Source organism: Prionailurus viverrinus, chromosome C2 (genome assembly GCF_022837055.1).
Source record: "Prionailurus viverrinus isolate Anna chromosome C2, UM_Priviv_1.0, whole genome shotgun sequence".
NCBI classification, from domain to species: domain Eukaryota; kingdom Metazoa; phylum Chordata; class Mammalia; order Carnivora; family Felidae; genus Prionailurus; species Prionailurus viverrinus.
In genome coordinates this window covers 74,832,755-74,860,118 of record NC_062569.1, presented here as the reverse complement: position 1 = coordinate 74,860,118, position 27,364 = coordinate 74,832,755, and the positions used below count along the sequence as shown (strand labels likewise).

The window sequence follows — 27,364 nt, the reverse complement described above, 5'->3', positions numbered from 1 at the left end:
CACTGTTAACAAAGGAAGGTGATAGAGAATAACTTAAAATACTTGTGATGTAAACAAACACAATAATTAAACATTTTTGTTTCCTGTTACATAATTTTCATTTTAGGACTTAAGGTTGTTCTCCATCTATCAAACCAATCTGGGCTTCCAGGAAGTTGGCTTAAATGCAGGGGTAGGTTAGGACTGACTAACTACAGGATATAAAATTTAGAGTGACCTTTGACTCCAAAATTCTTAAATCATTTGTCAATGCTTTATTACAGGAAGCTCATCTCTGATAGATTATATTACTTCCCAAACTTGATTTTTCTGTGCCAACATTTACCTCCAGCAAAAGCCTCTTCATCCTTCAAGTTTCAGCTTAAGAGGTTCCTTCTCAATGGAGCTTTCCCTGACACTTCTTTTTCCCCAGAAACAAAGGAAGGCATTTGTTATTATGCCCAACAAACCTTTTATATACTCTCATTATAGATTTTATTACACAGATTAGTAATTACTCATCTGTATATCCAGCTCCCCTTCCAGACTGTAAGATTTTTTTTTTTAAGTTTATTTATTTTGAGAGAAAGATTGTGCAAGCAGGGGAGGGGGAGAGAGAGAATCCCAAGCAGGCTCTGCACTGTCAGCATGGAGCCCGATGTGGGGCTTAAACTCAGGAACCAGTGAGATCATGACCTGAGCCAAAATCAAAAGTCAGATGCTAATTAACTGAGCCACCCAGGTGTCCCCAGACTACAAGATCCTTAAAGATAGTATGTGCTAATTATTTAATGAATAATTACTGAAATTAATAAATAATTTACTGGGTACAATAAATTCTGTAGTTTTGAGGTTCTAAGTTTAGTTTTTAAATATTTTTAACAATAACTCTTCTACCAAATTGAGTTTAAATTCAATGATATTTAAAAGAAAAAGGAAAAACTTTAAAAGTGATCCTGTAGAGTGAAACCCATCGTTACTAATGAAAGAGAGGGTAATAAGAAGCTTTTCATTCTGCTGTTCTTAGATTTATCTTATTCTCATCAAAACCATTTATTATAACTTTACAGTTGGTTGGGGTTCATTTCTGGATGTCAAAGAAACCAAGTTCTATTAGGGATATGCAAATCAAAACCATGAGGTACCACTTAGCCACCCACTGGGATGGCTACTATCAAAACAAACCAAAACAAAATAATTAGTATTGGCAAGGATATGGAGACATTGGAATCCTTGTATACTGCCAGTGGAAATGTAAAGTGGTACAGCCTCTGTGGAAATATTATGGAGACTCTTCAAAAGAAGTAAACACAATGATCATATGATCCATCAATTCCACCTCTGGGTACATACAAAAAATGTAAAAGCAGAGACTTGAACAGATATTTGTACACAGATATATTGAATAATACGAGTATTATTCACAATAGCCAAAAGGTGGAAGCAACACGAATGTTCATCGACAGATGAATGGATAAGCAAAATATGGTATATACACACAATGAGCTATTACTCAGCCTTAAAAAAGGAAATTCTGACACATGCTACAATATGGATATACCCGGAAGACATTATGCCAAGAACAAATGCTGTATGATTCTTTATGTAAGAGATAGCCAAATTCAGTTTGCCAGATGTTTAGTGAACAGGGGAACAGGGAGTCTGTGTTTAATGGGTACAAAGTTTCAGTTTTGGAAGATGAAAAAGTTCAGGAGATGGACGGTGGTGATATGCACAACAATGTGAATGTACTTAATGCCACAGAACAGTAAACTTAAAAATGGTTAAAATGGTAAATTTTATGTTACATATATTTTACCACAATTAAAAATATCAATTTTAGCCATTTGAAAATTTCCCATGGGTTTTCTGGATTAGAAGAGTCCTATTCGATCACAATTCAACCATAATATTTAATTTCTTTTGTTTGTCACGCTGGTGTTTTCCATGTATGGCAACAGAGACATTTATGATAAAAAAATAAATGTGTGAGGCTGTTTTAGTTTAGATCAAATTTAAAAATCACAAAGAACGCTAAATTTGATTATTTATTTATTTGTTTGTTTGTTTGTTTGTTTTTTGCTGTTGTTCTGCCTATCAGGTTGAACACTGGCTGGACAAGAAGTGAAACTGGTAAATCTTCTAACTGTGGTATCCAAATTAGAGGTAACTAAGTAAAAAATTTCTACGCAGTTTTTCAAATACTTTTGAACCTTTACCTTCTCCCCTCACAATCGTACACAGCAATGGCAATGAAGATGGTTTTGTAAGTCCTAATTAGAATAACAGAAGCAATGGATTATAACTCTGAGAAAGGCTAGAGACATGTAGTCAATCAAAAACCATATCTTTTACACAGTATATACAAGGTTTAATATTTAAAAATACCAAGAACAAAGACACAACCACAAAATTCTAAATAATAGCATGAAAAAGCATCTTCAAGTCAAAGGACAGAGACAGAGGGTGAATCCTATTTAGTTACTCTGGCAAAAACTGACACAAAAAGTCGGAAAAAAAAGTAGGGTGGAAGAAAGATACACAACTGCCTCATTAATTTTATATATAGAAACCTGATTTCAGGAATGCCAGAACCAAGAAACTGCTACCAAATAAACAACAAGAGCAGAAGCAACAATAAGAAACCCAACAATCCTGTACTTCCTACCAGTCCCACTTTCCTTAATCTAGATAATTTACCTTTCACTTGCCATAATTACAAAAAAATTTAATATTGCTCAAAATCTGTAACACTCTTGCTCTTACACAGAATGAAAGCATATGCTGTCCCTGTTATCAGATAGATACAATGTAATACCAAGCATTAACATTTAGTAAATCAACCAAAATAATACTGTTACTGAAATAATGTTTCTGAATGACCATATATTTTTCTACTCATCTATTTTTTTCTGATTGACTGTTTAAGTGTGCTTCTTATTCTTACTCAAAGAACTATATGTAGTAGCTCTCTATTACCGCTAAAAGATTATATGACTCAAAGTCAAAACTCCTCTTGGAGAACGAGCCTAAGAAAAGGAAGACTGACTTCTAAGAAGCATTTCAGAAGTAAGTATTGGTATTGATTTTCACAATGATTGGGGGAGGGTCTACTGACAATTAGTAGGTGGATGGACGGATAGGTGGGTGGGGCAGAGATATCAGACATTCTACAGCGCATTATAGAGTCCTGCCAACAAAGGAATGTCCCGTGAGACAACTTTCAAATGCCCTGCCGGATATCTGCACTGATAGAAAATCTCTTTAGAATAATATGAATCTCTATTTAAAAAATACCTTGCATGGATTTATTAATTTTTCAAGAATGCAACTACCACATATACTGAAGGAAGATAATAGTTTGATTTGTCAGAACTTTGTAAACAGTTGGTTCACTGTTTCAGGAAATTGTATCACCAAAGGAAATGTCACTTGAATTTGAGTCACCAATACAGGCATACCTATTTTATTGCATTTTGTAGATACTGTGTTCTTCACAAATGGAGTTTGTGGCAACCCTGTGTCAACAAGTCTGTTGGTACCATTCTTCCAACAGCACTTGCTTACTTCACATTTCTGTGTCACATTTTGGTAATTCTTGCACTATTTCAAACATCTTCATTATTGTTGTATTTGTTATAATGATCTGTGATCAGTGATCTTTGATGTTACTAGTGTAATTTTACGGGGCACCATGAACTCTACCTAAAGATGGCGAAGTTCATCAATAAATGCTATGTGTGCTCTGACTGCTTCATTCCCCATCTCTTTCTCTCCTTAGGCCTCCCTATTCCCTGAGACACAACAATATTGAAATTAATAACCCCACAAGGACCTCTAAGTGTTCAAGTGAAAGAAAGGGTCACATGTCTCTTACTTTAAATCAAATCTAGAAATGATTAAGCTTAGTGAAGGCATGTCAAAAGCTGATATGGGCCAAAAGCTAGGCCTCTTGTACCAGTTATTCAAGCTGTGAATGAAAAAAAATTTTTTTTTCTTTTTTCTTGAAGGAAATTAAAAGTGTTGCTCCAGTGAACACACCAATGATAAGAAAACAAAACAGCCTTATTTCTTACATGGAGAAAGTTTTAGAATGGCTTAGACAGAAATCAAACCAGTTATAACATTCCCTTCAACCAAAGCCTTAGCCAGAACAAGGCCCTCACCCTCTTTAATCCATGAAGACTAAGAGGAAAGGAAGCTGCAAAAGAATAGTCTGAACCTAGAGCAGATTGGTTCATGAGGTTTAGGGGGAAAAAAAGCCACCTCCATAACACAAGTGTTCAAGATGAAGCAGCAAGTACTGATGTAGAAGCTGCAGCAAATTATCCAGAAGACAGAGCTAGGATAATTAATCATGGTGGCCACACTAAACAACAGATCTTCCATATAGACTAAACAGTCTTGTATTAGAAGAAAATGCCATCTAGGACTTTCATAGCTAGAAAGGAGAAGTCAATACCTGGCTTCAAAGTTTCAAAGGACAGGCTGACTCTCTTGTTAGTAGGGGGCTAATGCAGCTGTAGCTACTTTAAGTTGAAGCCAATATGCTAATTTACCATTCCAAAAATCCTAAGTCCTTTAAGAATTATGCTAAATCTACTCTGCCTGTGCTCTAGAAATAAAACAAGGCCTGGATGATGGCACATCTGTTTACAAAAATGGTTTATTGAATTTTTTTAAAGCCCACTGTTGAAACTTTACTGTTCAGACAAAAAGCTTTCTTATAAAATACTGCTGCTTATTGACAATGCAACTAGAGCTCTGATGGAGATGTACAACAAGATTAATGTTATTTTCATGTCTGCTAACACAACATCCATTCTGTAGCCCGCAGATAAAGGAGTAATTTTGACCTTCAAGACAAATGCTGTTGGGAAAACTAGACAGCAACATGAAGAAGAATGAAACTGGACCACTTTCTTACACCATACACACACACACACACAAAATTCCAAATGGATTCAAGACCTAAATGTGAAACAGAAAACCATCAAAATCCTAGAGGAGAACACAGGCAACAACCTCTTTGATAATGGCCATAGCAACTTCTTTCTAGACATGTCATTAGAGGCAAGGGAAACAAAAGCAAAAATGAACCCTGGGACTTGATCAGGATAAAAAGCTTCTGTACAGCAAACAATCAACAAAACTAAAAGACAATCTTTGGAATGGGAGATGATATTTGCAAGTGATGTATCTTATAAAGGGTTAGTATCCATAAACTATAAAGAACTTCTCAAACTCACCACTCCCAAAATAAATAATCCAGTTAAGAAATGGGCAGAAGACACGAATAGACATTTTTCCAAAGAAGACATCCAGATGGCCAACAGACACATGAAAAGATGCTCAACATGACTCATCATCAGGGAAATACAAATCAAAACCACAATGATATACCACCTCACACCTGTCAGAATGGCTAAAATTAACAACACAGGAAACAACAGATATTGGTGACAATGTGGAAAAAGGGGAATGCTATTACACTGTTGGTAGGAATGCAACTGGTATAGCTACTCTAGAAAACAGTATGGACATTCCTCAAAAAGTTAAAAAGTGTAACTACTCTATGACCTAGCAATTGCACTATGAGGTATTTACCCAAAGGATACAAAACTACTGATTCAATGCGGCACATGCACCCCGGTGTTTATAGCAGCACCATCAACAAACAACCAAACTACGGAAAGAGTGCTTCAATTGATGAGTGGATAAAGAAGATGTGGTATATATATACAATACAGTATTACTCAGCCATCAAAAAGAATGAAATTGCGGGGCGCCTGGGTGGCGCAGTCGGTTAAGCGTCCGACTTCAGCCAGGTCACGATCTCGTGGTCCGTGAGTTCAAGCCCCGCGTCAGGCTCTGGGCTGATGGCTCAGAGCCTGGAGCCTGTTTCCGATTCTGTGTCTCCCTCTCTCTCTGCCCCTCCCCCGTTCATGCTCTGTCTCTCTCTGTCCCAAAAATAAATAAACGTTGAAAAAAAAAAATTAAAAAAAAAAAAAAAAAAAAGAATGAAATTGTGCTATTGCAATGGCATGGATGGAGTTAGAGTGTATTATGCTAAGCAAAATAAAACACAGAAAGACAAATACCATATGATTTCACTCATATGTGGAATTTAAGAAACAAAGTGGATGAACATAGGGAAGGGGGAAAAAGAGACAGGGAAACAAACCATAAGAGACTCTTAACTATAGAGAACAAATAGGGTTGATGGAGAGAGGTGGGCAGGGGATGGGCTAAATGGGTGGTGGGCATTAAGGAGGGTACTTGTCGTGATGAGCACTTGGTGTTATATGTAAGTGATGAATTACTAAATTCTACACCTGAAACCAATTTTACCATATGTTAACTAAAATTTAAATAAAAACTTGAATGAGTGAGAAAAAAAAAACAAACAACTTTTCATAAAGCTATTGCTGCCACAGAGAGGGATTCCTCCGATGCATCTGAGAAAAGTAAACTGAAAACCTTCTGGAAAGAATTCACTATTCTGGATACCATTAAGAACATCTGTGATCCATGGGAAGAGGTCAAAATCTCAGTATTTGCAGGAGTTTGGAAGACATTGATTCCAACACTCCTGGATGACTTTGAGGGGTTTAAGATTTCAGTGGAGAAAACAACTGCAGACGAGGTGGAAATAGCAAGAAAACTAGATAGAATTAGAAAGTGAAGCCTGAAGATGTGGCTGGATTGCTGCAATCTTATGATAAAACTCTAATGGATGAGGAGTTGCTTCTTATGGATGAACAAAGAAAGTGGTTTCTTGAAAGAGAATCTACTCCTAGTGAAGATGCTGTGGAGACTGTTGAAATGACAACAAAGGATTTAGACTATTACATAAACGTAGTTGATAAAGCAGTGGCAGAATTTGAGAGGATTGACTCCAATTTTGAAAGAAGTTTTAGTATGAGTAAAATGTCATCAAGCAGTATCACATGCTACAGAGAAACTATACCTTCATGAAAGAAAGAGTCAACTGATGGAGCAAAGTTCCTTGATGCCTTATTTTAAGAAACTGGCACAGCCACCCTAACTTTTAGTAACCATCACCCTGATCAGTAAGCAGCCATCAATATCCACGCAAGACCCTCCACCAGGAAAAGATTATGACTTGCTGAAAGCTGACATTATGGTCAGCCTTTTTTAGCAATAAAGTGTTTTTAAACTGAGGTATGTACATTGCTTTTTTAGACATGATAATGTTGCACATTTAATATAGTGTAAACATAAATTTTATATGCCCTAGGAAATCAAAAAATTCATTTGACTTGCTTTGTTGTGTTACTCACTTTATTGCATGCAGTGCTCTGGAACTGAACCCACAATATTTCTAAGGTATGCCTTGGAAGTATACACTATACTTTCAGCAGTCTGCATTAGTGGCCATGGATTCACAATGATTATAATATCGGATCTTTATGTCTACTGAAGTTATGACTGCACACTTACCTTCTGAAATAGAAATTACTTAATATAACTATATTTCTCTATTCTTCATGTAACAATTTCAGTTTTGATGTTGATTTTTTAAAGAAGTTATTAGTGTAGGCAGGTTACAGATTTAAATTTTATCACTGGATAAGAAGGGATGTAGCATTCATAAAATATTTGTTAGGGTCTGACAGGGTTGAAAAGCAACTAGATACCTGGAAGACCAAAATATAAGTTACAAATACTCACTGTCTTGGGTCTATAACAGAATCCCTCAAGGAAGAAGCTTCTACTTTTACCATAAGCAGTACTGCCAGTATTCAAACCAGGAAACCACAACAAATATTTTCAAGTATAGATTTAAACAAGCTAATGTATTAGGTAAAAAATCATAAAAACAACATAAAAATATATTGAAATTAAAGAACAGACATGCTGAGTGAATCCTATTTAGTTATTTAGGCAAGAACTGAAACAAAAAGTAGAAAACAGCAGGGTGGAAAAATGATAATTGTCTTATAAATTTTATGCACTGGGAACCTAAAAAACATGCTTCGGAAGAAAATAAAACATATATGTACAAGGTTAAACAAATAGGACCCAGCAAATCCTAAACTACTGGTACAAAAAATTGAAAATTAAACCTCAAGCAGAAAAATTATTATTTAGCAACATTGGGTCAAACTGACATAATTCTAAAAATGTATTTTTAAAAGACACAGACGACTATTTTCACTTCTTCCAGGAAGCAAGTAGTTCATTTACACTGCATAATGACTATTAAAATTGTACTGCTGATCTAGTTCTTGACTTCTACATGTAATGGAAAGAATTTCCTTTAGCAATCAATCAAAGGGTATTTACTGAGTATTTTCTACGTGCTTTGTAACAAGCTAAGGACTAGTGGTGATATAAAGAAATAGATGACTTAATCCCTGCCCACCTGGAGTTGATAAAACTTCAGTGATTTAGGCCTTATTTACCTTACATATCACCTAATTTCCTATTTCCACTCACATATTTAAGATCAAACTACAATTATTTTCTCATTTCAATGTGGGACACCCAGCATAGATATTTATAAAGCAACTGGATATTTTTGTTTAGATGTTAGGAAAGAGGGTTGGACTTGGGATAGGAACCCAGCAAGCATAAAGATGATAGTTAAAATCAAAGAATGTATAAGACTGCCTGTTATGAGTGCACAGTGGAAGAAGAGAAAAAGGGCAAGAGATGGAATTCTCAAGGCTATCATTTAAGATACATGTGGGAGAAAAGGAATAAGCAAAGGAGAAAGATCACCAGAGAGAAGGAAAAGAGAGGAGAGGTGTGGCAGAAACACAGGAAGAAGTTGCAAAAAAGAATTATTTCATATGCTGTAGAGAAAGATGAAAACTGAAAAAAAGAGTACCGAATTTAATAATTAGGAAATCACTGGTGACTTTGATCAACACAGTTTGAATAAAATTAAAAAGGCTATAATGGATTGATTAAATAGGGGTAAAGAAGAGAGTGGGGAAGTAGGGTTAGTAATTACAGCTGAATCAAATAAAATATATGTATTTTTTAGTGTAAGTGAATCATATTTTTAGGTTTGAAATGAAGCACCTGGTAAAGAGGGAGAAAAATCAAGTTATGAGAAAGACAAAATTATTGAAGGATCAAGGAATCATTAAATGTAATGTGTTATGCCAGATGGAGTTTTGAAGCAGAAGAAAGAACACTGGTGAAAAACTAACATCTGAATAAAGTATAGTGTTTAATAATAATAATAATGTATTAATTATTAATAATAATGTATTAATTATTAATTAATAATATTAATACATGTTCACAGTGTAACAAGTTTAACCTAGTAATGTAAAATTTAGTAAGAGAAACTGGGTGAAGGGAATATACACGAATTCTTTGTATTATCTTTCCAACTTCTCTGTAAATCTGAAACTATTCTAAGATAAAAAGTTTATTTTTTAAAAGTTAAAAAAATAGTCCTTAAAAACAAGCACATCTACAAACTGAAGCAAACACACACACACACGGGCATTACATTGACCTAGTTTTTCTTATTTTGCATAGAGTAACTGAAAACTTTATTTCAATCTATGGGAAACATCATCATTAGGGAACTCATGGTCTAGGAGACAGTATAAAGATTATCAAAACCATCTATGATTACTTAAGAATTTTGACTTTCAGGGGCACCTGGGTGACTCAGTCAGTTAAGTGTCCGACTTCAGCTCAGGTCATGATCTCGGGGTTCATGAGTTCAAGCCATGCACTGGGCTCTATGCTGACAGCTCGAAGCGTGGAGCCTGCTTCAGGTTCTGTCTCTCTCTCTCTCTCTCTCTCTCTCTCTCTGTCTGCACCCACCCCTCTAAGAATAAACATTTTAGGGGCATCTGGGTGGCTCGGTCAGTTAAGCCTCTGACTTCAGCTCAGGTCATGATCTCACAGTTCATGAGTTTGAGTCCCATGTTGGGCTCTGTGCTGACAGCGCAGAGCCTGGTGCTTGCTTCAGATTCTGTCTCCCTCTCTCTCTCTGCCCTTCCCCAGCTCATTTTCTCTCTCTCTCTCTCTCTCTCTCTCTCTCTCTCTCTCAAAAAAGAAACATTAAAAAAAAATAGAATAAACATTAAAAAAATTAAAAAAAATTAAAAAAAATAAACATTAAGAATTTTGACTTTCACTGTCCCCTAATAAATACCTAAGTTTTTAAATTTTTTTGTTTTGTTTTCAAATTCTGCAAATATATGCTGGAAAAAGGGTTGACAACACTAGCAGGTAAGCAATGTACCAATTTCCTTTAAAGTTGCATAAAGAATTGGAACTACAAAGGGCGGGAGGGGAGGAGTCTCCTGCATATCTAAGTTAGAGGCCTGTGCCTTCACATTTAAATTTCAACAGGAAAACACACATTAGAGAACCATTTGCCAGTTTTTCAATAGTAAAGAATCAAGTCCACCCTTATACCTTTGTTAGCATTTTTTTTTAAATTTTTTTTTTCAACGTTTATTTATTTTTTTGGGACAGAGAGAGACAGAGCATGAACGGGGGAGGGGCAGAGAGAGAGGGAGACACAGAATCCAAAACAGGCTCCAGGCTCTGAGCCATCAGCCCAGAGCCTGACGCGGGGCTCGAACTCATGGACCACGAGATCGTGACCTGGCTGAAGTCGGACGCTTAACCGACTGCGCCACCCAGGCGCCCCTGTTAGCATTTTTCAAACTTGTATATTAAAGAGCACAGTGGAGAACTGAGATAAGCAAATATATCTATATTCCCTTTGTAGCTCAGGAGATATAAGAGTGAAGAAACAATTTCCTATGTACATATGATTAAGATGAACTGACTACAACTACTTATGCTTTATCTGCCAACTGCACTCATTGCAAAGGACTCTTTCTTCAAAGCAAAATCTTAGAATACCAATAAGTAACACAAGTATTTATTGCAAAAGATGTGCTTGATACAATGTGAGGCACTGTACCAAATGTGAGTAAAGACATCTGAGCATTCTGAAATATCAAACTACTTAGTATGTCCTATATTAAATTATCCTATTAATTTTTAAAAAATAAAATTTATAAATATTATGAGCACTGACTATATACTAGGTAGTATGCTTGGTACTGTGGAAATACCAAAATGAGAAGTCAGGGCCTCTGTTCTTTTTATTTATTTATTTTTTTAATGTTTATTTACTTTTGAGAGAGAGAGAGAGAGAGAGAGAGAGAGACAGAGTATGAGCAGGGGAGGGGCAGAGAGGGAGACACAGAATCCCAAGCAGTCTCCAGGCTCTGAGCTGTCAACACAGAGCCCGATGCGGGGCTTGAACTCATGAGCTGTGATATCATGACCTGAGCTGAAGTCAGACACCCAACTGACTGAGCCACCCAGACGCCCCAAGGGCCTCTGTTCTACATAAAACTTCATTTAGAAAAAATAAGGCGTCTTAAGCACACAAAAAAAGAAACAAAATATCAAGTAAAATGAGTAAAATTTTAACTGAAATAGCAGTAACTCCTTAGATGACTCACTTTTTTCCCTTTAGAAGATTATCAAATACATCCTTCTTAATAGAGTTAAATGTGACATAATTCCATTACAGGTGTAATAAGAGTTATTAATTAAAATGGACAACCATCCTATCTCTTTTCATCATTTCTAACATCTATTTCAACATCACAAACTTGTCAAACTTCAAAATAAATTTTTGATCTCGCCAGGTTCAAGACAAAAAGGAAATTAAAAACATGAAAACTGTAAAAAAAAAAAAAAAAAAAAAAAAAAAAAAAAACTTGCCATGCTGTTCAAAATCAATTTATATATATTGCATTTTATAGTAGATAACATTTTCAAGAGGATATACACTAAGGTACAAGCAAGTTCTAACAACTTCTGGTACCTAAAATATTGTGTCAACTTGAGAATGGCTATAGCTGAATAACTACAGGAATTCTCCACCACTTCTCTCCTCTTCCTCTACAAACCTGTCACTTGTGTCTCCAGAGTACCACTGTTGCCTAGAAATTTCTTCTCCTAACTCATTCCCTAGTGTTGCCTCACTCTTGAGCAGATTTAAGGTGGCAGGATTGGGAAAGAGAGATACAGGGAAAACTGCTGCTACTGCTAGTTCTCTCCTACACTGCTAAACTCTCTGGAAAAACTCTCTAGGTTCAAGTCTTGCTGCTGATATTAGTTATTGGCCTTGAAAAAGTCCATACTGTGAGCTCTTCCCTTTGCTTCACAAAAGCAAAGATGTATAAAATACCTGTTTTTCTTTAATTAAGAAGACTTGGGCTGCCCAGGTGATTCAGTCAGTCAAGCATCCAACTTCAGCTCAGGTCATGATCTCCAGGTTCACGAGTTCAAGTCCTGCATCAGGCTCTGTGCTGACAGCTCTGAGCTTGGAGCCTGCTTCCAATTCTGTCTCCCTCTCTCTCTCTGCCCCTCCCCTACTTGTGCTCGGTCTCTCTCGAAAATAAAAACATTTAAAAATTAAAAAGAGGGGCGCCTGGGTGGCGCAGTCGGTTAAGCGTCCGACTTCAGCCAGGTCACGATCTCGCGGTCTGTGAGTTCGAGCCCCGCATCAGGCTCTGGGCTGATGGCTCGGAGCCTGGAGCCTGTTTCTGATTCTGTGTCTCCCTCTCTCTCTGCCCCTCCCCCGTTCATGCTCTGTCTCTGTCCCCCCCCCCCCCCAAAAAAAAAAAGTTGAAAAAAAAAAAAAAGAAAAGACTTAGCTAAGTTTAAAATAAGATAATCATTTCTGTAATCAGGGGTTGAGCCTTTGGGACTCCATGTCTAGAAACAGGCAGTCTGAAGTTCAAATCCTTTGACATGATAAGGATTAATAGCATCCCTTTGTATCTGGGTCCTAGAGTCAGGTTCAACTTAAAGGAAGCTGAAAAAAATTTGTGTACCTTTAAATATGTATAAAACCTCCAAAGAGATAATAATATCTCTTTTTTTAAAAGAAAATATTATGAGAAAAACCACACAGATATGCATCAAAAACAGACAAAACTGAAAGAGGTCCAATAAATATGGAAATAAAAAAATCACTTAAATATTCAGAAGACAGTATGAACTCTAGATTGGACACAGGTGTGAGAATTAGTGAACTGGAAGCTAGAACTAAGGTATTCACAGTGAAAGCAACACAGAGAGAAAATACATGAGAAATATGAAAAAGAAGTGTAAAAGCCATAGAAGACAGAGTAGTATCAAGCAAGAGTTCTAGACTGAGAATATTAGAGGCTGAGAAGCAGTATGTATGTATGTATGTATGTATGTATGTATGTATGTATGTATATGTGTATGTATGTATTTTTAATATAATTTATTGTCAAATTGGCTTACACACAACACCAGTACTCATCCCAACAAGTGCCCTCCTCGATGCCCATCATCCACTTTCCCCTCTCCCCCACCCCTCATCAACCCTCTGTTTGTTCTCTGTATTTAAGAGTCTCTTATGGTTTGCCTCCCTCTCTGTAACTATTTTTCCCCTTCCCTTCTCCCATGGTCTTCTGTTAAGTTTCTCAAGATCTACATATGAGTGAAAACATATGATATCTATCTTTCTCTGACTGACTTATTTCACTTAGCATAATACCCTCCAGTTCCATCCATGTTACTGCAAATGGAATGATTTTATTCTTTGAGAAGCAATATTTAAAGAAAAAAAAATAGCTGAAAAATTTTCTGAACCATATTAATAACAGCCTTCAGCCTGAAAGCACACACAAGTGCAGAGTAGGAAAAACATGAAAAAATATTATAGATACAGCACAATAAAATTACAAAATATCAAGGACAAAGAGATAACCCTAAAATCCATGTAACACAGATTACTAACAAAGTAATGGCAATTAGATTAAAAACATACTTTATACCAGCAATTATAAATGTCAGAAAGCAATGGAATAAGTAGTATCTTCAATATTGAGTGAAAGTAAATGTTAATCTAGAATTCTGTACCTAAATTAGTGTTCAATAATAATTATGAAATAAAGACATAAAAACTGAAACAGATCACCCCTACAAAAGAATGTATTTCATTAAAAATAAAAGTAAATCCAAAGGGAAGAGGTGGTATGCAAGAAACAATGGTAAGTAAAAGAAATCGTTAAATTTTAGTAGAAAATAAAAATGAGTAACTGCTAAAAAGTTGGAAAATGTTTGAGTTTAAAAACAAGCAGAACTAGAACACACATTATGGGGGAAAATATTTGCAAATTATTTATTTGCTAAGGGTCTTGTATCTAGAGTAAAAAAAAAACTCTTAGAACTCAATTAAAAGTATTCTAATTTTATGAGAGAGAGAGAGAGAGAGAGAGAGAGAGAGAACGCACAAATGGGGGAGAGAGGCAGAGAGAGAAAGAATTTTAAGTAAGCTCAACTCAGTACAGAGCCCAATGTGGGGCTCGATCTTATGACCCTAGGATTATGACCTGGGCTGAAGTCAAGCCCAACTTCAGATCAACCAACTGAGCTACCCAGGTGCCCCCTTCAAAAATTTTTTAATGGACAAAAAGATTTGAATAGGCATTTCTCCAGAAAAGGTGCAAATGGCTAACAGGGATATGAGAAGATGTTTGAAATCATTAGTTATTAGCAAAATGTAAATCAAAACCACAATGTGGTATCATTCCCACCATGATGGCTATAATTAAAAAGACAAAACCAAGAGTTGACAAGGATATGAAGACACCGGAACACTTAAAAACTGCTGGTGGGAATGTAAAATGGTGCAGCCACTTTGGAAAATAGTTTGGCAATTCCTCACAAAGTTAAAAGTAGAGTTACCATATGATCCAGTAACCCCACACTTTAGGTATATACCCAAGAGAAATGAAAATACATATGGATGCAAAGACCTGTCCATTAGAGGTCAAAGTAGTGCTATTTCTAGCCAAAAGGTGGAAACAAACTAAATGTCCACCAACTGATGAATAGATAAACAAAATATACTATATCCATACAATGAAATATTATTTGACAAAGAAAGGAATGAATTACTGATATGTGCTATGACATCAATGAACCTTGAAAATATTATGCCAGGTGAAAGAAAACAGTCACAAAATACCAAATACTGTATGATGCTATTTATATGAAATGTCCACAGCAGGCAAATCGATAGAGACAGAAAGTAGATTAGTGACTGATTAGGGCTGGGGGCTACAGGTTTGGAGGAATGGAAAGTGAGAATTACTGGGAACATAGTCTCTTTTAGGGGTATAAAAATGTCCTAACATTGGAGTATGGTGTTGGCTGCACAATTCTATGAATATACTAAAAAAATTGAAACTTTAAATGGGTAAATTGTATGGTATGTGAGTTAAATCTCAATAAAGCTGGTAAAAGGGAAAAAAGTAGAGCTAAACTATTATGTAATAGTAATGTGAAAAGTGAGAGTGGAAATACTTGAGTTAAAATGTAAATCCCTATATTATTTGTAGGCAGATAGAGATACTCAATATATAGGTATAGCTAGAAAATAATAAAATACAATCCATAGCGTCTACCTCATCAAAGAGAAAAATATGAAAAGAAACTTAACAAATTAGATGCAAAGTCAATCAAAATCCTAGAATTATTTTCCACAGAAGTAGGTAAACTGATTAAAAATAGCATATGGAAGGGTAAAGATCAATGCAATTCTGAAAGAAAAAAAGGATTGGGGGGTCTGTTCAGCCAGATATCAAGACTTTATAAAAAATACTTTAATTAAGACAGTGCATAACATCCCAGTTACATTAATGAATAGATGATCTAAACAGAAAATCAACAATCACATATCAGGCCACAAAATAAGTCTCAACAAATTCAAAAAGATCAAAGTCATAGCATCTTTTCTGACCACATGCTATGAAACTAGAAATCAACCACAAGAAAAAGCCTGGAAAGCTCACAAATACATGGAGGTTAAATAAATGCTACCAGACAATGAACGGGTCAACCAAGAAATCAAAGACAAAATAAAAAAAAATACACAGAGACAAATGAAAATGAAAACACATCAGTCCAAAATCTTTAGGATACAGCAAAAGTTGTTCTAAGAGGGAAGTTTATAGCAACACAGGCCTACCTAAAGAAGAAAAAAACCAAATAAACAGCCTAACCTTCTACCTAAAGCATCCGGAAAAAGAAAAACAAATGAAACCCAAAACTAGTAGAAGGAAATAATAAAGATTACAGCGGAAATAAATAAAATAGAAACTAAAAAATAGAACAGATAATAAAACCAGGAGTTGGTTCTTTGAAAATATCAACAAAATTGATAAACCTTTAGCCAGACTCATTAAAGGGAGAGGGAGGGAGGGAACACACTCAAATAAAATCAGAAAGAAAAAGGAAAGGAGAGAAATAACAACTGACACCACAAACTACAAAAGATTGTAACAGAATATTATGAAAAATTATATGCCAACAAATTGGGATAACCTAGAAGAAATAGATAAATTCATAGAAACGTACAATCTCCCAAAACTGAATCTGGAAGAAATACAAAATTTGAACAGACTGATTACCAGTGATGAAACTGAATCAGTAATCAAAAAACTCTTAACAAACAAGTCCAGGACGAGATGGCTTCATAGGTAAATTCTACTGAACAAAATGACCTAAAGAAGATAAAGGGGCACCTGGGTGAATCAGTCAGTTAAGCATCCACCTTTTGGTTTTGGCTCAGGTCATGATCTCATGGTTTGTGAGATTGAGCCCCATGTCCAGTTCCACGCTGACAACACAGCCTGCCAGGGATCCTCTGTCTTTTCTCTCTGTCCCTCCCCTTCGCACATCCTCTTGCCCTCCTTCTCTCTCTCTCTCTCAAAATAAATTAATAAATAAACATTAAAGAAGACATGATATCCATTCTTCTCAAACTATTCCAACAAATAGAAGAGGATGGAAAACTTCCTGATTCATTCTATGAAGCCAGCATTATCCTGATACCAAAACCAGATAAAGAAACTACCAAAAAAAAAAAAAAGATAGAAAGAAAGAAAAAAGAAAACTACAGGCCATATCTCTGATGAACACAGATGCAAAAATCCTCAACAAAATATTAGCAAACTGAATCTAATGATACATTAAAAAAAATCATTCATCATGATCAGTGGGATTTATCCCTGAGATGCAAGCGTGGCTCAATATTTGCAAGTCAATCAATGTGATACATCACATCAATAAAAGAGATAAAAACCATATGATCATTTCAATAGATGCAGAAAAAGCATTTGACACAGTACGACATCCATTCATGATAAAAGCCCTCAACAAAGTAGGATCAGAAGGAACATACCTCAACATAATAAAGGCCATATATAAATCTACAGATTTAATGCACTCCCATCAAAATACCAACATTTTTCACAGAACTAGAACAAGCAATCCTAAAATCTGTATGGAACCACAGAAGACCCCAAATAGCCAAAACAATCTGGAAAAGAAAAACAAAGCTGGAGGTATAACAATCCCAGACTTCAAGTTGCACTACAAAGCTGCAGTAATCAAAATGCTAATCTATCATACTGGCACAAAAATAGGCCCATTGTTCAATGGAACAGAAGCCCAGAAATAAACCCACATTTATATGGTCAATCTTTGACAAAGGAGGAAAGAATATGCAATAAGGAAAAGATAGCCTCTTCAACAAATGGTGCTGTAAGAACTGGATGGCTACATGCAAAAGAATGAAACTGGACCGCTGGCTTACACCATACAAAAAGATAAAGTCAAAATGGATTAAGGACCTGAATGTGACCCCTGAAACTATAAAAATCCTAGAGGAGAGCACAGGCAGTATTTCTCTGACTTTGGACATAGCAACTTTTTTCTAGGTATGTCTCTGAAGGCAAGGGAAATAAAAGCAAAAATAAACTATTGGGACTACATCAAAATATAAAGCTTCTGCACAGTGAAGGAAACAATCGACAAAACTAAAAGACAACCTGCTGAATGGGAGAAGATACTTGCAAGTGACATATCCATAAAAGGTTAGTATCCAAAATAAAGAACTTATACGTCTCAACACCCATAAAACAAATGATCCAATTAAAAAATGGGCAGAAGACATGAGTAGACATTTCTCCGAAGAAGAATTACAGATGCTCAACATAATTCATCATCAAAGAACTGCAAATCAAAACTACAATGAGACATTACCCCACACCTATCAGAATGGCTAAAATAAAAACACAAGAGGGATACCTGGGTGGCTCAGTCAGTTAAGCATCCGACTTTGGCTCCAGCCATGATCTCGCAGTTCATGAGTTTGAGCCCCGCGTCAGGTTCTGTGCTGACAGCTGAGAGCCTGGAGCCTGCTTTAGATTCTGTGTCTCCCCCTCTCTCTGCCCCTCCCATGCTCATGCTCTGTCTCTTAATAATAAATAAACGTTAAAAAAAATTTTTTTTAAAAAACAACACAAGAAACAAAAAGTGTTAGGATGTGGAAAAGTAGGAACCTTTGTGTCCTGCTGGTGGGAGAGCAAACTGGTGTAGCTGCTGTGGATAACAAGCGGTTCAAAAAGTTAAAAATGGAACTACCCTATGATTCAGTAATCACACTACTGGGTACTTACTCCAAAAACACAAAAACACTAATTCAAAGGGATACATACACCCTCATGTTTAGAGCAGCATTATTTACAATAGCCAAATTATGGAAGCAACTCATTTTATCAATAGATAAATGGATAGGAAAATGTATATATGGAATGTTACTCAACCATAAAAAGGAATGAAATCTTGCCATTCACAAGTATAATGAAAATATAGTATTAGCACATATAATGCTAAGCAAAATAAGCCAGTCACAGAAAGACAAATACCATATGATTTCACTTATGTGTGGAATTTAAGAAACAAAACAAATAAGCAAAGGGAAAAAGAGGAGAGAAAAATTAACCAAGAAACAGACTCTTATCTATAGACAACAAACTGATGGTTACCAGAGTGGGGACGGGTGAAATAAGTAAAGGGGATTAAGAGTACACTTATAATGATGAGCACTGAGTAATGTATAGAATCACTGACTCACTAGATTGTACACCTGAAACTAATATAACACTGCATGTTAACTACACTGGAATTAAATGAAAAACAATAAAAAAGTGCATTACTGGCGCACCAGATCAACAGATGAATTAAACTGAAGACAGAACTTAGGAAGAGAACAAGATGCATGAAAAGAGAATGCTGGTATATGACAGAGAAGTCAAACAACACTGATTAGTGGGGGAAAAGATGGCTCATTCAATAAAAAGTACTGGGACAAATAACTCCATATGGGAGAAAATAAATTCTCTATTTCATACACAAAAATCAATTCCTAAATGTTGAAAAACTAAATTTTAAGACAATTTGAAGAAAACACTAGAAAAACAGCTTTATGATCCTGGTGTATGAAAGGAATATCTAAACAAGTAATAAACTTGTTTATTATAAATAAAATCATTAGTCCTAATACATTTACCTACAAATAGCTTTAAAATTTCTGTGTCAAAAAAAAGACACCATCAACAAAGTTAAATACATACAAGGGAGGATGAACTGGAAGAAAATACTTACAACAAACACAATAAAGAATTAGAATACAGATTATTGAAAGAACTAATAAGGAAAAGACAAACTATCCAATAGAAAAACAAGCAATAGGGGCGCTTGGGTGGCGCAGTCGGTTAAGCGTCCGACTTCAGCCAGGTCACGATCTCGCGGTCCGTGAGTTCGAGCCCCGCGTCGGGCTCTGGGCTGATGGCTCAGAGCCTGGAGCCTGTTTCCAATTCTGTGTCTCCCTCTCTCTCTGCCCCTCCCCCGTTCATGCTCTGTCTCTCTCTGTCCCAAAAATAAATAAACATTGAAAAAAAAATTAAAAAAAAAAAAGAAAAACAAGCAATATATTCATATGAATGAAATACAGGACACTTGAATCTCACTAGCAATCAGGGAAATGCAAATTAGAACAAAATAAAATACAATTCACATCCATCAAATTGGTAAATTTTTTCATGTCTGACAGTACAAAGTGTTGATGAAGATATAGGGAAAGAGGAACTCACATGTTTTGGAAAATAATTTGGCAATACATGCTAATAGTTATAATGTATACACCCCATTACCCAACAATTCCACTTCTAAGTATTCCAATTGAAAAAAACCCCACAAAAACATAAATATGATCACTGCAACATTTTTGTAATAGGAAAAAATGACAACAATCCAAATATCTATTTCAGAAGAAGAGCCTCCTAAAAGACCGGGTAGGGCCAAGGTTGCTTTATTTTGTAGTATGAGAGCCTAGCAACATGCTATCACAGATTAGATGTTCAGAAAACGTTCAAGTGAATAAATAACTAAATGAGAAAGAAATGGTGTTACTGAAAAGTAGATAAAGAGTTGAGAAAATTTTTGCTATATGGAGAACTAAAAATAGACAAAAATCCTTGCCTTCATGAGATAAATGAGACAAATAAATTACAGAGTATGTTAAATAGTGTTAAGTGGTTAGAGAAATTAAAAAAGGGCTGGGGAATAGGGAAATATTGGGAAGGTTTACAGTTTTATAGTCAATGTCCAGAAAAGGCCTCACTGATAAGTAACAATTGAATAAAGACTTGAAGGGAATAAGGGAGCCAGCGGATGGCAGTGTGGGGGATTGACATTCCTAGAAGAGGTAATAGCCAGGACAATGATCTTGAGATTGAAGTATGTCTGACCCTTCTGATAAATTGCAAGGCAGCCAGTGTGGATAAAGCAAAGTGAGGGAAAAGTGACATGGGATTTGAGAAGCAGTTTGGGGGGTCAAAGAAGGGGGAGGTTGCACAGAGGGATACAGATCAAGCAGCCCTTATAAGGTTTTAAACCTTATAAGGACCTTATAAGGACCTTATAAGTCCTTATAAGGCTTTAAACACTGAATTACATGATCTAATGTGTGTTTTAATAAAATCATTCTGGCTGCTAGGTTGAAAACAGACTGCAGGGATTGAAGGGATATTTAATGACAATAATGGCAATCATAAGGTTCTTTTGGAGGATCTAAGCAAGGTCCCTACTTCAGTGCTGCTGGGATATTTCGTATTCCTCTAATCCTTGACCTCCCTAATCAAATGAAAAACTGGGTGTCTAAGAATATAGGTCTAAACACAGAGACAAAAGAAGCAAATATTCAAAGATCTAGGTTCTTAAACACTAATTCCTGAGATTAAAACTTACTTAGCCATACCAAAATGATACTACCATAGGCCTGTGCCTCCTTTTCTACTCTTAAGAGAAAGGCAAAGAACACAGCTACTTCTAAACTGATGCTGAAATAAATATGATAATCATTTATTCAACCAACATTTGGTTGGTGAGCATCTATTATGAATGGGCCAGCTGCTGTCTTGAGTCCAAGGGATATAAAGATGAATAAGATATGCCCCTACCCTAAGATATTTACAGTCTAGTGAGTTATCCAGGCTTATATCATGTGCTATACAGAAACACAAACACACTTTTCATGTTACACAGCAACAGAAACACTATAACATAAGCCACAAATGCAAGCTACATATACAATTTTAAAATTTTTAGTAACCACATTAGAAAAATAAATAAAAAGAAACAGGTAAAATTAATTGAAATAATATATTTTACTTCACCCAATATATCAAAAATACTGTTATTTCAACATGTAACCAACATAAAAAACTGGGATATTTTACTTTTTTTTTTTTTTTTACTGTTTTCAAAATCCTGTATTTATACTTAAGAATATCTCAATTCTAGCTACATTTCAAGTGTACTGGACAGCACAATTATATAGATCTATTTTCTAGAAAATTGGAAATAATTTGACAGCCACAAGTACACGACAAAGTAAAATAGAGGGAGACTTCAACATGTTTACAGGTTAAAGGAAAAGAGTTAAGACTAAACATAGTATAGATAATTGATAGGGCATGTGGAGAGCAAGATCAAAGACAGGATCTAGAGCACAAGCAGATCAGTTAGTTTGGAAAGGAGGACAGTCACACCTTTCTTTGTGACAGGTGGAAAGGGAAGAATTAAATACAGGTATAAACAAGTTTGGTAAGTGTGAGAGAACAGAAAGTTGAAAGAGTTTAGTTTAGCTTCCCATTTTTCTCAGCAAATCAGAAGACCATCTCACCAGGCCTTTTACTACAGCCAAAATCTGAAGGCAGAACAATTTAAGAAATAGTATCCTGGCATGACAAGATTAAGTTGGATTTTTGTAAAATTACAGTAGTTTTCTAGTTTTCTTCTGGAGTGGTCAATCTTGAATTTTGTCATTTTATCTCTAAACAAAGAAGCAATAACTCTGGACTCATTCTTTCCTTACCTATTCATTACTCAGCATACATGTACCCAATGTCTACTTCATGTCAAGTACAGTGAGTCACTGAACATACAAAGATGAGTAAGACTTACATTTGCATCCCCAATATTTAGCATATTATAATGTCTGCACACAGTAAGTGCTTTAAAAACATAGCATTATATTGTTCTGTAAAGAAATATTACATGTCAACTAAAATATGTATTAGCAAAGACTTTAACTTAAAAGTCTAAGGAAGCGCTGTTCAATAGAATTTTCTGTGATAACGAAAATGTTCTACTCCGAAATGTCCAATATGGTAGCTAATAAGCACATGAGTTTTTAATTTAATGAAATGGATTTTAATTTTAATAGCGTATGTGGTTAATGGCTACCATCCAAATCCAAATATTAGAATACAGTGAGTAGCTAATGGCATTTTCACTATTGTAATCAAGGTGCTGTCATCTCTAAAGGGTTAATACACATAATATGCTGTTAGAAATGAGTATACTATAATACTAATTGTATCAGAAAAATATCATAAGAAATTCTACTTAGAATTCTCTTTGTATAAAATAACTTCAGCACTGTGAGCCAGAAAAGAACAAAAGAAAAAGAAAAAAGATATGCCAATTTTTTCTTTTCACTCTACTTCCTCAAGGGGAAAACATCAACTTGAGTTTTCTCATTGTGTCAAGTAGTGAAAATACTGTGTGGAGACAAAGAGTCAAAGATTTCTTAAATTAGGAATTATTAGAGCATAGGAATTATTTTTGTAATGAAATAACAAGAAACTTTTTTGTCAAGACAACATACGTTGTTAAGATCAGGATTCATATAATGAATTGTTTATAACTCAAAAAAACCCATTCTTGTGATTTGCTTATTAATGTCCCCAAGTTTGCCCCACTCACCTGAATTTTTAAAGTGAACCTACTACTAAAAGACATTCAATCCACAGAGTGAATCGAAGAGTAATCTAAACTAGACTTTGAGTTAAATAATTTCTGGCATAATAACTAAAATAGCTGTTTAGGCCTGGGATAGTAAAATGAAGTTTTATGACTCTGTGTATCCACTATCCATTATGTATAATTTAAGTGACTGTACACACTTAATCAGAGATACAAACTCCCACACTGGAACAGATCTGATTACATACTTAGATCTGATAACTTAAGAGTAAAACCAGTGAGGTGTGCAACTAGATGTCAGAGATAGCATTTTTTATGCACAGCAACTTGTTCAACTTGTTAACTACCCGGTAAGGCAGTTGTCTCGTAGATTAACTACACAACTTCCTGCCCTTCCTTTTAGTTGTGTTCCTTTGAAGCCATTTTAAAAAACATTACCAGATTGCCTGTCTTGAAGATGAGAGTGGTTATACAACCAAGATTTTATTCAGGTTAACAGAAATACCTAACATTTAGGTGCAGTGTCTTAATCTATTAGAAAAGCTTTAAGAAAACCACTTTATAATGATCTTCCTACCACACAAAAACAGCATCAGCTAAATAAATCTTCTAAATATAAAGACTGGCAAATCAAAAGCATGAGATCAGATCTGTAATCATTAACTTCCAGAGTCAAGTTGTGCTATGGCTTATTGCAATAAAGCCAGGGTATTACAACAATACCGTGTTATAATGACATCATTAGCTTAGTTTCCTAACAAGGCATATATATGAATCTACAATTAGCTAAAAATAGGAAGCCAACACTTAAGTGGCCGGCAGTTCCAGTTAATTTGTAAGATATTTTTCTAGTAATATATTTCACGATGCCTTTTGCAAAATGAATTAAGAGAAGGCTGGCTCTGAAAACAGATTTAATATTAAAATGCTGTTCTAGAGCAGGGAAAAAGAGGTATCAATGCTTTAGTCCCACAAAATCTTTATAGTGCCACAAAAATCGTTTTTGCTGCACTGCCTTTTGAAGTAGTAAATGAAAATATTGAGTTGTAGCAGCATTAATTAATGCGACTTAGAAATTAGGCAGCAGCCAGCAAAAGACCTCATCATAGAGATAAGATTAGACTTCTTCAGCCAGGACCAATTTCTGTCCTCATTGTCACTGTTGTCTTAGTGCTGTATTTTCTGGGCTGTAGTTGCCAAGAGGCAGGAAAGATTTTTCTCTCTGAATTAATTCTGAGAAAGGTGGCGCTTTTATATGCTTTAAATCACCCTTTTCTAAGATTTTTTTTTTCTCCAGATGTTGCAGTAAAACTGCAAAGTTAACCATTGGTTCCAAACCTGTCTCGTTCAAACTGCCTTGAGAGAATGGAAAAAAGTAAGGTTCACATTCCAAAAGTTTGACTTGAGGTGGGGTGAGGACAGGATAAGAAGGAAAACATAGTTCTTAACTTTCGTCCAAATCTTTTCCGAAAGTAGACGGGGTGTTGGAATATTTTCTTTCCCTCACCCAGGCCTTGAGTAAAATTTCTTTCGAGGCGAGGTGGTTACATGAGATACGGTAACTCCTCCTCGATAACCAACTCCAACACTGAATCGTGACACCCCAACTGCAAACAGTGACAAGACGGGGCTGAAGATTAAATCCTTCCCCTCCCCTTCGCTCAAATGTGTCCCAAATCGTTAAGGGCAGGAAACACAAGCCTCTTGGCTCTCCCCAACACTCAGTCTCTTTCCGTACCCTCGCCCTGTTTCCTCGGGGGGGGGGGGGGGGGGGCCGCAGAACCCGCTCCGGACCCCGGCTCGCGGCCGTGGCGCCAGGAGCAGCGAGAAGGGAGGAAATCAGAAGCGCGGGGAGGAAGCAGCCGCCTCCGGCCGGCCGCGAAGTCCGGGGCTCGGAGGCGAGACGCGTGCGGGGGCCGTGAGGGGCTTTCCGGCTCCGGCCCCGCGCGCGTCTCCGTCGCGGCCTAGCCCGGCGCCCGAGCCCCGGCCTCGCGGCTCCGCGCCGCCAGCCCTACCCCGCCATCAGGGCCCAAGAGGCCGCGCGGCGGCGGACGTCCGGGAGGGGAAGAGGCACTTACCAGCTGCTGCCGAACCCAGCGCCACATGTCCCCGCCGTCGCCGTCCCGGTCCCGCGGCACGCGGGGGCCGAGGGGCTGCAGGTGGAAGCTGACGAGCCAGAGGGGGAAGCGGGAGTGCCCCTCTGGCTGAAGTTCCGCTCGCCGCCGCCGCCACCTCACTCCCCGCGCCGGGTCCCCATCTCGCCGCGCCGGCCCTGAGGTCCTACAGGCGCGGCCCCGGCGCCACCCCCGCCCGGCGCAGCTGAGCCGGCCGCCACGCCGCAGCCACCTTCATTATTGACCGCTGTCACCCGGAGCACCACCACCACCCCACCCTCCCTGCCCGGCCCCCCAGCCGCACCCGGGCCCGCCCCCGGCTCCCGGGCCCGCCCCCGGACGTGACGAAAGGGGCTGTACGGACCCTGGGGCCCGGCGCGCCCGGCAGCGTTCGGGAACCAGAGTCAGCCGGTGGGCGGGGCCAGCCGCGAGTGTGGCCAGGTGCAGCTTCTGCCCTCAGTCTCCCTGGCCCCAATCCCAGGGGTAGGATTAAATCGCGCCTCTCTCTCCCCAGAGTCTGCAGCTTCTTGCCGACTCCTCTTTCTACCTCCTGTGGCTGTCTGCCTTCTCTGGTACCCCCGTCCCCCAAAACGCATACACACAATCTCGGGTGTAACGACTGAAGGTTAATTCCCAGAGGTCTCAAGTTTAGGTTTAATTAAATTGTCAAAGTCTTTGTCTTAATGCATAAAGCAGCTCCCTTCTTAAACAAATGACTGAGCTGGGGCTAGGGGAATCTTGATCACTGCCTTTAAGTAATGTTGAGAAGAGTTGCAACTCCCCTGTGCCTGGTCCACTCTAGACCACTGTTTCCGGGAGAATGGAAGAGATACTCTGTTTTGCCTTGCTAAATTGAACAGGTTAGGGGAAGAATATTTTCTATGGGAAGGTGGTTTTTTTCCTATAACTCCTGTAATCAAAAACACTCAGAAGTAGCAAGACACAGGTAAGATAAGGGTATGGATAAATAAAGGTAAGGAAGAATATAAAAGCCACTAGAAAAGCCAAGGCTTTGACTTGGAAGACTGAAATGAAGTGCCAGGTCTCGTTTTCTTCAAAAGTAGCCGCATATACATCTTGAGTGTTATATACATTTATTGTGCGCAGTATTTTTGCTGAATTAAAGCACACTTCACGAACGTACAGGTGTTTGCGGTTAAAACAATTCTTTCCTTCCCTTTTCTTTTCTTTTTGAGAGAAAACAGAAATGAGAGTAAATGACCAGGCAAGCTATTGCATATGTACATAATATTTTCCTTTCTATAAAGATTCCTTACTATATAATGAGTATCCCGCGCCACAGATAGAGCCTTTCCTTAGGGATGTTTATGACGTATAAAACCAGCAGCGGAATATTATAAGTAATCCAACTATAGAAATTAGCTAGATATTTAAAGGAAAAAATAATCTCACTTTTGTTCTTATGATTGAACCTTGCTTTTTGACCCTAAAAGGAAGTTTGAGATACATTTACTTGTTGTTATACTAATAAAATATTACTACCATGCATGGAGCACTTGTGTGTCACAGGCCCTATACTATGCTCTTTACTTGCATGGTCTAATTTAACTCCCCTCTATCCTTTGAAGTTGATATTATTATTTCCATTGTATGGATGCAGAAATGGAGGCTCAGGTTAAAAATTTGCTCAGAGTAAGGAACTTGGCAAAGCTAGGATTCAGACTCTGGATGGTCAAGCAACAAAACTTGTGTGCTAAAGATATGTAGAGAAACAAAAATATGACCATACCTACTTAGCATACCTACTTTTCACCGGCAAGTGGCCTGATTAAAATTAGGCCTGGAAATTTTTATATATATGCCACTAACATTTATCAAGACAATGTTGTATTGATTCTTCTTATGTTAGAAGTAGAAATCCAGAGGATACTTTGTGCATTATTTAACAGTGTCCTAAATTTCAAAAGGTAGAAGTGGGAAGAGGACTTGATTCTAAATGCTATGGTGGGATGTGGTGAGGAGTGATCTTAAGATAACTATAAAGATCATAATTGTAGCTCAGACTGTCAGGAATAGAATGAACCCTCAAAGCAGTATTTTGTTCTCAAAGCACTTTTCAAGAG

At 37.1% G+C, this 27,364-nt stretch overlaps 1 protein-coding gene across 5 annotated transcripts in view; it reads right to left on the bottom strand.

Moving 5' to 3' along the window:
* Nucleotides 1-25,555, bottom strand: part of ATP11B (ATPase phospholipid transporting 11B (putative)) — a 130,650-nt gene extending 105,095 nt beyond the window's left edge. For 3 of the 5 annotated variants that reach the window (XM_047874416.1, XM_047874417.1, XM_047874418.1), the window contains exon 1: nt 25,245-25,555. In XM_047874416.1, coding sequence (XP_047730372.1) covers nt 25,245-25,271 — 27 coding nt within the window. In that variant the 5' untranslated portion in view covers nt 25,272-25,555. The remainder of the gene's footprint in view (nt 1-25,244) is intronic. The other 2 variants (XM_047874415.1, XM_047874419.1) reach the window with 1 other exon arrangement.
* Between the last annotated feature and the right edge of the window lie 1,809 nt (nt 25,556-27,364).